The sequence below is a fragment of the Rhea americana genome, unplaced genomic scaffold, assembly GCF_003343005.1.
Source record: "Rhea americana isolate MKP2758 unplaced genomic scaffold, rheAme1 scaffold_20, whole genome shotgun sequence".
NCBI classification, from domain to species: domain Eukaryota; kingdom Metazoa; phylum Chordata; class Aves; order Rheiformes; family Rheidae; genus Rhea; species Rhea americana.
In genome coordinates this window covers 4422869-4433707 of record NW_028186150.1, presented here as the reverse complement: position 1 = coordinate 4433707, position 10839 = coordinate 4422869, and the positions used below count along the sequence as shown (strand labels likewise).

The 10839-nt window shown below is 37.6% G+C and overlaps 1 protein-coding gene and 1 long non-coding RNA gene across 2 annotated transcripts in view; both read left to right on the top strand.

The window, feature by feature from the left end:
* Nucleotides 1-35: 35 nt before the first annotated feature.
* LOC146596520 (uncharacterized) lies at nt 36-5274 on the top strand. Its single transcript, XR_014895717.1, has 2 exons — nt 36-1849; nt 3254-5274. It is a non-coding gene; the product is annotated as an uncharacterized LOC146596520 (long non-coding RNA).
* A 4950-nt stretch (nt 5275-10224) lies between these two features.
* The window catches only part of SIAH1 (siah E3 ubiquitin protein ligase 1), a 67497-nt gene continuing 66882 nt past the window's right edge, over nt 10225-10839 (top strand). The window contains exon 1 of the mRNA XM_085303826.1: nt 10225-10525. Within this exon, the coding sequence (XP_085159952.1) occupies nt 10485-10525 (41 nt within the window). The 5' untranslated portion in view covers nt 10225-10484. The remainder of the gene's footprint in view (nt 10526-10839) is intronic.

Here is a 10839-nt window from a genome sequence, read left to right as displayed (position 1 = left end):
TTAATGCTAATAGGCTAACAATGTGATACTGTTTATTTAGAAACTGCATGCTGTCTTGCGTGCAGTATATAAGCTACAGTATTCAGTCAGCTCTACTCCATTAAATTTGTTTTGGGACCTACCCCAAAAGTAGGGTGAAAAAAAGGAACCACAGTTCACAAAGGCTGACCACTAGAACCACTCTGAAGAGCAGGAGCAAAGTGAAGATTACTGTGTGTCTGTCTCTCTATGTACTTAAGACTGCCATACCTTCCTTTTCACAGATTTCTGGTGCTATTTTTTCAAATTAGTAAAAGCAAATCAGACTAAAAACTGGGGCAAAAAATTGAGGCTAATAGGCCCGTATTAAACTTCTGAAATACTGACCCTTACCCTGAAGTGTAAGAATACTGGCTTTCTCTCCAGTAGGAATTCCATGGGTTTTGACATCACTCCTTGCTTAGAAGCAAAAGAATTGGGATATACTGAGGGAAGGAGGGAGCTGAAAGTCTGTTTTTGTCTTGGATGGTCATTTCATATGCCTTATGAAGTTATAAATGGAAGGCAGAGTCCTATTGTTTTTTCAGCAGAAGAGAACTAAAAGATAACTGTAGCAGGAGCTGAGGACATATATTTGGAACAGTCTTGCAGCATCTGAAAAAACAGGAGTGAGGACAGGGAAAGAATTTATTGAATGTGTTTCTACATCCAAATGGGAAGCCTTATTTTTTCTTCTGTACACCTCAGTGGATGATGTGTTGGTCAGGGGCAAAGTTATCCTGACCAGCACTTCTGTACTGTGTGATCAACAAGGTCTGTCCATGTAAAAGCCTAGGCAGGTCCCTAAAGCCTATTGACATGGGTTCCAAAGGGCACTGTTTTAATAAAGGAGTAAAGAGAGTTTTAGTAAGGGAGCAAAACTTCACCAGTTGACGATTGAGAAGGACAGAATCCTGAGGAAGATGAGGGTGATGGTGACCTGGATAATTCTGTGTAGTTCTACATTTGGAGTGAGTCATGGGGACTTTRGTGATTTTTTTTTAATACTTCGGAAGCTCTTCTAGAGGCACTCAAAAGAATTAAGGAAATGGACAAAGGCTGATGCAAGCTATTCTATCACTCCTTTGCATACTCAAAACTGAAACCAACAGTGCTGTACAGAAATGCAGATGAAATATCTGTTTTCAATTTTTTATCATAGAGGAGAAAGAAGATACAGATCAGAATATTACCCTGTGGGGGCAACAAAGATAAGTACCATGTGATTACTGTCGAATAGGGGAGATTTGGTGAAGTACCTGAAATCTTCACTAGCTAGCAATGGGTTAAAGAGCTGTATTAACACTAGTAAATTCTGATGTGTCATTTTTGTGCTCAGCATCAGATTTAAAAGAATCAAAAAACAGGAATATAGCATCAACTGTTCAGCAGAGTGGGATCTGATTACTTCTATGTGATGCAGGATTAGTTTTACTTTCCCTCTCCCCGGCCAGGTGCTATTATTCTTTCAGCATTCAGTTTTAATGTTACAGCTCTGTTAACGAGGAAGATTACAAACATAACCAGTAGTCTCTGAATATTCCTTGAAGATGATGGGTAGAGCTGCTGCAATGCTCTGCCATATAGTGGAGGAACACCTAGGGTGGCATCTCAACTGCCCTTCAAATGAAACCATCAGTGTCTGTTTTGTCTTCATTTGGTCTTAGTTCCTTATTACCTTGTTTACTGTAAGTACAAACAGTCTTAAAATTCTGTCTTTCAGTGTCCAAAAAGAACTAGCACTGGATGGAGCCCAGCAGCCTAGCAAGCTTTGTTGGAATCATCATTAGAAACTCATCAGGACATGTTTGTGGTGCTGGTGGGGAGGCAGGTGTGTGGCAAAGAAAATACTATGCAACAAAGTAGGTGTGTGATGCAGCTTTATGAACATTAAAAGTGCTCAAAATGGAATGAGGAGAAGGTAAAGTCTGAGTGCAAAATTACCCTTTTTAAGTCTGAAGGTAGCCAGAATGTTCCTGATGCCTAGAATAAAGTGGTTTTCTGTGAGATTGTATGTCACTAATACAGCTTTCAATTTATTGGTATTTCCATTGAAGTGGAAAGATTAAAATAGTATTTATTTGATGCTGATCAGTGTGTCCTTGTTGTCTAGGCTAAGATATTCATAATTCCAGGTAGGTGTAACTACTTTTACCTGAACAGAACAATCTTGAGATTACCGGAGAAAGTAAAAAATACCAAGACCCAGCAACAAGCAATACAAATTCCTGCATATATGTATAATTTCTCAGTTCCATACAAAAATAATAAAATAATCGCTTGATTGCATTCAAGAGGGAACCAGTTAAAAATGCGTATAGGTACATTAAAATTGCTATTATGGATTCTATGCAGTCTGTAACTCCCTCTTAAACATCAGTAGTTGTTGCTGTGTGGTAACTAATATGTATTTGCAGTTTAGCTCTGCTATGATTCCTTATACTGCAAATAGTGCAGTCTGGATACCAAAGGCTCTCTGGATTAATTGATTTGAGATCAGCAGGAATTAACAATTACAGCTCTCCACTCTGACTTTTAGAGTGCTCCAGAATCTTAGCTCGCATTTCAGATACATTATCTGGTACATTATCTCTGCACTGTGTTTCCTACTGTCCAGTAATTTGGTATTTGGGTTTTTTTTCCCCTACCAGTATTAATGTATTGTATGTTCCAGGCACCCTTCCAATCATCTCAAAAAACAGAGTTGACTGAGCTCTAAGAGAAAAAGCACACCCGTTAGAAAACGTGAAATATACTGTTGTATTTACTGATACATATATATATATATATATATATACACACACACTAATTTATATGTAGAGATAAAAATACAAAAGCTTGTCAAAATACTCTGATTTGTGGGAAAGCTGTTGTTGACTGAAAAGCTTAACATGAGTAAGTAAAAATCTCTAGGAAAAGACTAGCTAAGGACTGAGCAGAGCAAAATCATGCTTTTTCCACCTACCTTCACGTGGGGGCATTACAGAGATCCAGTGGTAAGCTCGCTGAGGTGAAAGAGCACCTCGTGGCAGCAGCTAACAGTGGTCTCAGCTGGTACGTCACAAGTGCCCGTTTGTACTTTTGCCTATGAAAAAATATGAAGTGATTAATGATAACAAAATAAGTGTAAATCATCTTTTGTTTACCACAGAGAGTGAATATGCACAGAGACAATTTGCAGTGCCAGTACTACTGTGTAATTAACTATCTGCCTGTATTTCCATTCTTTTTATAGATTGCTCTGAGATTGGAACTTGGATTTTACCTAGGTGGAAAACATGGGAAAAAATGGACTCGGATGTGAGGAAATACAGAATTGCCAAGGGGAATATTAATTAAGTTCTGTTTTGGGGGGATTTTTTTGTCTTTTCTACCAAAACGTTCCACACACAAGAAGCATGACTGTTTCTCAGAGGTGCTGAGGCACGCGAGCCAGCTCGCCTGAAACCGCTCGACGCAGCAGCCAGGAGCAGCGGCCGAACCCCGAGCGCCCGCACTGTGTGGCGGTAACGGGCTCCTGCGTAATCCCCTCCTCGTCCCGCCGGCAGCACCTCTCCCGCTGAGGGCGTCCATTTTGTCTCACCTCAGGTGAGCCGAGGCGCCGCGGGGAAATGGGGCGCCGGGAAGGCAGGGAGGGCGCCGGCGGCCTGCCCCTGTGCCGAGGCTGCGGCTCGCACGAAGACAGCCCAGAGCAGGGCAGCAGCGCAGGACRTACGCGTTTTAGGTAAGCTCCAACCTCTCTCTGTCCGAGCCCGTGGGCCTCAGGAACAATGCTGAACTGCACTGCAGGCAGCGCGCCGTGCTGAGCGGTGAACATGCAGCGTGAGGGGTGTTGGAGAGCCTGGAGCTCTGCTTGTGCTCTCAAGTAACTGTCAAAAGATAGAGTCACCTCTCTTTTAAACTTTGGCTATGTTTTCATGATACAAATGCTGTTTAAACTCTGTAGCTATCTATAGTAAAGAACCTGGGATTCATTCAATCTTTTTGCCTCGGTATGCAGTAAGATCCTCTGTTCGTGAAAATGGGTTTGCTGCAACTGAAGGCAGAGATCCAGGGGGGCTTCTTGTCCTGAATGATTGACCCATGCCTGAAAAATGCTAGATGTGATGATGTTCTTATTTCAAAATAAAYGTACATACTTGGACTTAAGAATAGATGAACCACTCTGAAGTCACACAGTTGCTTAATCAGGTGTACAAACACGTTTCTTCAAGAAATTGTCACATAAAACACACTACCTGTATGTCTTCTTTCTTTTATGTGCATCCTGGCTTCATACATTTGTTTTTTAAGAGCTGGTGTGAAGAATATTGCAATTTTTATTATATCTGAAGACTGTTCCTAAAGCATGTTTTGTGCTACTCAACATTTGGCTGCTGAAAAAACACAGCTTGTTTTAATTAGACTACACTGACTTAAGGAAAAGGTTTGGGGGACATGAGATAAAGTCCTATGCTGTCCAGAGAATAGTTTTGGATTTAAGCCGTGCTGTAGCCCTCCCAGCTGCTCCCAGTTTAGAGGCTCTGTGGAGCTCCYTGCATTTCCTGTTCACCATTTCCTCATGACAAAGCTGAGGGAAATTCTCCAATAACTGCCATATTTTCCTCCCTTTCTATGCTAAGAATTTTTATTAGAAGCACTATTTCGAGTGAAAAGAGCAGGGACCATTTTGTATGAGTAAGAGTGATGGAAAAGTTACTCTCGCCTTTTTAGGATTTATTGAATGCCCATCTCCCTGATGAAGTCTTTTAACTCTGATATTTGGTGTGAGGATCAGAAGATTTTTGTGATAAATTCAGCAGATCACTGTCAAGGTTTTTTTAATCTTAARTTTCAGAATAAGAAATACATAATAAGTAATTCAGGTTGTAAGTAAACAAAGCTATAGATGATTCAGCACTGGTATTGCTGGTTTTCCTTTCTGTTTCGGTGCCTTATTARGGCAGTTATTCTCTGGAAAAATGTTTCTGAACTACCTGTTGAAATAGCAAAGAAAATACCTGAGGAAGTTCCATAAAATCAGTGAATTACGCAGTGTGTCCCTGTGACTGACAGTGTTTCCTTCTGGTTCACAAGCTTGTGTACTGGATTTGATATGAATTCTTTTCTTGTTGGATTTTTTTGTAGTCACATCCAGTGCTATTTTTAGGGTCTGATTTACATTTTTAGTGGTTCTGTCTTATTGGGAAGCCTGTAGCTCTGGTACAGTTCATGTATATGACATGTAATTTTAATAAATGGCATTTAAAATAATAATGACTTTACAAATCCAAAAATACCCTAATCTGCTGTGGGCTATGTGATTTGCTATAGAATATGGAAGAGGATTCTGGTATTTGGAAGAGTCTGGTTGAAAAGTTAGGTGTGCTTCTAATATATCCAATTTCTCCCTTTTAGCACAAAAGGCCTTATAATAGTCCAACTAATGATGCTTGAAGTATTTTTAGTGCCCCTGAACATTTTTCACCTCTTTGTGTATTCACTTAGGTTTAATAAATTACATCCTATTGTTGAAACATGGCGGGTCTGTAGTGACTTTTCAGAGAAACCAACAAATTTGTGCTGAATAAGCTCTGTAAGATTGCATTATATCATTTTAAGAAGTTATTTCAAAGGAAGCATTTTTGAAAAGGAAGCTGTTTCAGGGTATGTTTGTTTTTCTTTTCAATCTTCACTCGAGTACATTTTTTTTTAACAGTTGCAGGAATGTTACTTTTAATGTTTTAAGAAAACAAAAATAATACATCCTTTTAAATCAAAAATGAGAAAATAAGCTCTAATGACATCAGATTTCTGACAAAATATACCACTTAAGTTTTTGCTTTCTTAACATTTGTCACTAAGTAAAGGAATCACTGTGATTCAAACTCAAAGCAAGCTATAATTTTTCTATCCAGCTTTTAAATGAATATACAATATTCAATATACTGAAACTTAGTACTACTCATTTTAAGCAATAAAAATGAGCAAAATATTCAGAGGTTATTACTAAAAGCAATGGCTGACTTGCCAGATATGTTGGTGTAGGCTCCTACTNNGAAAAACATGTTAAATCTGTGAGTACTTCAGTTCTTTAATTTTATGTAATGGTTTTGAAAATATCCCTCTTTTAATAGTAATCAACAGAAAAAGATTGGTCATAAAACTATTTTAAATGTTTTCTGAAAAGTATCAGTGCTGGTGACATTCATGTAACTGTAGAGGGAGCCAGTCRTTAACTCTTCTATTTAGAGGTAAACAGTTGCGTTCTTAGCATCTAAAGAAAATGTAGAGTATACTGTGGGAGRATCTATGACAACAACAGATAATTGCACTGCTACCCAGCCTTAATGCAGAAGTTCATTTGTATGTCTTGTATCTTTTTGCCCTTTTATTAATATTTTTAATGCTACATGGTGTCTTTTGCTTGCTTCGTGGCTGAGGGAGTGTCATTTTCTTCTATTTGCTAATAGTTTACATTTGAGATGCAAATAAATTTTAATTAATATTAAAAATAAGTTTGCCTTTGACACAAGCTCTTTGAATTCCAAGCTGGAATCAGAAATCTGCTGTTTGCACAGTTCTGATTGATTTCTTATATAGTAATATCTTAATTTTTAGCAAAAAATGACATTCAGAAGAGCTACATTAAAAATCAAACAAGATATYGCAGATTTGCGTAGTATGACCAGAGCAGAACTGACTGCTTAGTTTTGCCAGAAGTCAGCGAGCACTAAGGCAGAATACTAAAACTGAGGCAGAAAGGTGCCAGCCCTTCTGCTGGGGTGGTTACTTCTGAGCACACGACTAAAGATACCGAAACCATTGAGCCTGACTTCTTCATGTAAGAAACGTTTCTTTAACTTGAATCCAAATGAGCCCAAGTCAGTCTTGTTTCTTGCAAAGACAAAAGAAAATTAGGAATATCTAAAAGGCAGACCATGAAAGTCTGGCAGTCTTTTCTGAGAGGAGGAGGARATACGCTGTGGTTAATAAATACTTTTCTGCAGGAGATCTATGTAGTACAGGGCTGTGAATTAAAAAAAGCACATCAGAGACTTTTGCCAGATCTCATATTGGCAAAACACCAAGAATAYGGATACTGACATTCTTGAAATTCTAAAGTGAGGAAGGGGCTTTAAGTTAGTAATATTTGACTTTCATTGGAAACAAACCGATGTTTTCTGTTCTAAGTGCAGCTAMCCAAGTATTCTTTACATCTAGAAAGTAGAACTTGTTGAATTTTAACCCTTTAGTCTACTTTAATTCTCTTGACATAGATATAGGAAAGTGTAGCAGCTGCAGTCACCTAATGTAAAGAGAAATTTTTAGGGCTGAATGTAAACTAATCTGAAACATCTAACATCAGCATAAACTCAATTTCACAATGTTCTAACTCATTTTCYTTCTAGTGCTGGGACAGAAACTGACTTTTGAGTAAATAAATAAGCAAATAGCACTGAAAATTAAATGATTTAAGACAATACATGAAATAAACTTGGAGAATTTGTACCAGTTCACTATGTGTACACAATCGTTTTTTCACACTAAAAATTGACTAAAAATTATTTAGGGCTCCAATTCCTGTGTGGTGTGTGTTTTAGTGGTTTAAAATTTTACCAATGTTCTTTTCTAGAGATTCACTTCAGCTCTCGCTGCTACTGGAAGAATACTGTGTGCTGGATTCTCAGTTGTCACAGCTGGCATATTGATTTAAACTGCTATAGGTCATGAGCCAGAGCCCTCAGTTCTCTGCTGTCAATAAAAATGCTGAGAAGATAAAGATACAGAAGCTGGATGGTTAGCCTTTGTTTTGTAGCATCCATCAAAGCTCAGCTTTATGTACAGAAATCAAATTAAGCTTTCCAGTAGTACAGCAGCTATGAGTCTTTAAAATTATGATGGATTGAAATAATTCATGCAAAAGCCCAGAATATCGCATCTATAGGGTTTAGTCTCAGGGCCTTTTAGGGACATTATTCAAACATTTCTGGTAGGAGGTGAGTGTGATTGCTACTTGAGGAGCTATTTGGGAGGGAAGGTTACAATTTCTCTTAATATAGTATTTAATTATATACAAATCCTGTAAAGATGTTATGGCCTTTCCTGTAAAGATGTTATGGCCCTTTATTTCTCTCATCACTGATAAGCTCTAGTGTGATTTTGGTTTGTATTATAACTCACTAACAGTGAGTGATACATTGTAAAAAGAATATAATAGGAGTCTGCCTCAACTTGTGTGTATCTGCGTTCATAAGCCATTCATAAGCAGAGTGATGTGCCAGTGGTTAGTCAGTGCCATAGTGGCAGGTGCAAAAATAGATTCCAGATCTCTTTTTCCCCATCCAGTGTATAAGTGACATGTTCTGATTACTAGGACTGCTACTGTAGGGGTTAAGGATTAAATTCAAGTGTTGCGTACATCTGTTCTCTCCCTCCAGTGAAACTTAGGCGAGGTGTACTTTGAAACACTCATATGAGAGCTGAACTCAGCTGAACTGAAAAGGGCAAGTGGTTGTAAAAGGAGATGTATCTTGTGTGTTATCAAATGGTAAAGACTGTGTGGCATTCTACTTAGAAAAGTCTTTCCAGACCAAGGGTGCCATTCTTACATGACAAAATGAGTAGATCTATACTTTGCTATAAAACTATAAAAATTTATGAAGGATTGAAGATTTCTTTCCAGTTTCTTGCCAGGTGAAACAAGCATGGAGTCTGTTCATTAGAATCTGGATTAAGGCTATCTTCTTTGTGGTTAAAGAATGCAGAACAGAACAGAAAKTCTGATTATATATTAGTGTGTAGGAGGATAGTAAGTACAATAAAGAATATTTAGGAAAGGTCTCTGAAACATATGGAGTCGATATATGGAGGGAGTTATATTCCACAAGCAAAAATTAGACTATTTMTTTGAAAATCAAATTACTGAAATTTAAATTTAATATTTTAAAGTGTTTATATTTCAGAACAGATTGTATTTGTCAGTTGTAACAATTTACCAGACTGGCTTAGACAGTAGCATTGTCTCAATTGTTGCTCTGCAGACTGTATCTGTGGAAGGAACTGGATATTAAATCATATCCTAATGCAGAACACAAGGCTTAAAATTTTACATTTACTAACTGCAGTCATTGATCTGACTTTACTGCCTATCTGAGAACTCTCTATTCTACTAATTGATTTGGCTCTCTGATCTGACAGTGTTGGAAATCTGTGCACATTTTCTGTTGTGCACATTTCAGAAGAAAAAATGGCATTATATACGTATAATTCAGTATACAAAAAAAAATGGAAACTATCATATCCTGGGGGCGGGGAAGAATTACAGACAGAACAAAACTAACAGCATATGCTATAAAGATACATGGATAGATATATAGGCAGCAGCATTTTACTTCTGCTTAGATGATGATCTTCTGATAATGGATACAGTAAGCACAGTAGTTGCTTGTAATACCCTGAAAACCCATAGCAGTTTTATGGAGATTGTATTCCTCCACTTTGTGATTACGGGGTATGAAATTATATATTTGGCAAAACTGTTGTGATGAAGGACATTCGTACTGAATAATATGGTTCTGTCCCAAAATGCAGACTTACTAACAGAAAACAATAACTCACACCATAGATCACATATATTAAAAGAGCATGCATGCATCGTGTGTTTTAGTGGAGAGGTATCTTTGTGTCAAAATATAGAGGTTAATACCTATACTGCCTCATGGATAATGGTAAAAAATGAATATGAGAAATAGTTGGGGKTTTTTTTAGATAAACCAAAGAAATGTAATCCAGAGTTTATGGATGTGAGTTATATGACAAAATATCCTCCAGCCCTGCACAATAGAAAATCAAGATAGGACAACAGAAAGTATATTGACTCAACTTAAGTTTTCTTGAAGAGCTGTATTCTTTTAAGTGGCCCACGTCGCTGAAATATATTGTATAGTTGTTATGTAATGTGGGTATTTGCTTTAGAGTGTCTGAAGGTCTGCATTAGGGCCTGTCATTTTGCAGTTCATCCTGGACAAGATTCACAGTCCCTTGCACTTGCAAAAAGACAAAGCTGCTTTCAATACATTCTTGCTAAGACAGAAWAAAAGACCAGGACGAATTTCATTCTCTCCTCTTAACAGAGTTGTGGGAAAGGAGATGTGGTACATGCTATGACAGGTTGTAGTCTTACACACGTTTCCTCCTGAACRAGGTTGCCACCTGAAGCTTTCTGCCCACATGACATTGAAGACTGCTGTGATAAACCCAGAAGGACTCGTAGAGCAAGGTGGTGCATTGAGCACATAATTTAGCTCACAGGTGAACAGAATATATACTGGAATGATTGGTAAATGGTATTGTAGAAACACCTAACAGACCCAGCTGAATTAAGTTCTTCTATACTAGGTAATCTGTAACTTCAGAGTAAAAGATAGTCCATGGTATGAAGATTTTACACTACTACATTGAAGATCTGAAGGATTGGGAGTGGAATGCAGACACATGAAGAGTTTGATGGCTTTATTTGTGTAAGGTTTGTTTTTCCTTTAATTTTTTAGTGATCTAGTAGTTTTGTTTGTTGTTTTGTTAGCCTACATAAGAGTAAATGTTTTGGAATAAGCTTCCAATATTTTGTGCTTGATTCCGATGTATTGATGAATGAATGGGGAAAAAAAACAAAAAAAAAACAAACAAAAAAAAACCAGACCAATAATGGAAAAACAGGTTTTTGTGTTTGGAAAACCTATAAACAATTCTTAATTTCTAAGGACAAAGTTTTGAAGTGACATTTTGCTCTGCCTATGTAGTCTATTTTCATGTTGGCTTTAGTCATTTTGTTGCTACATG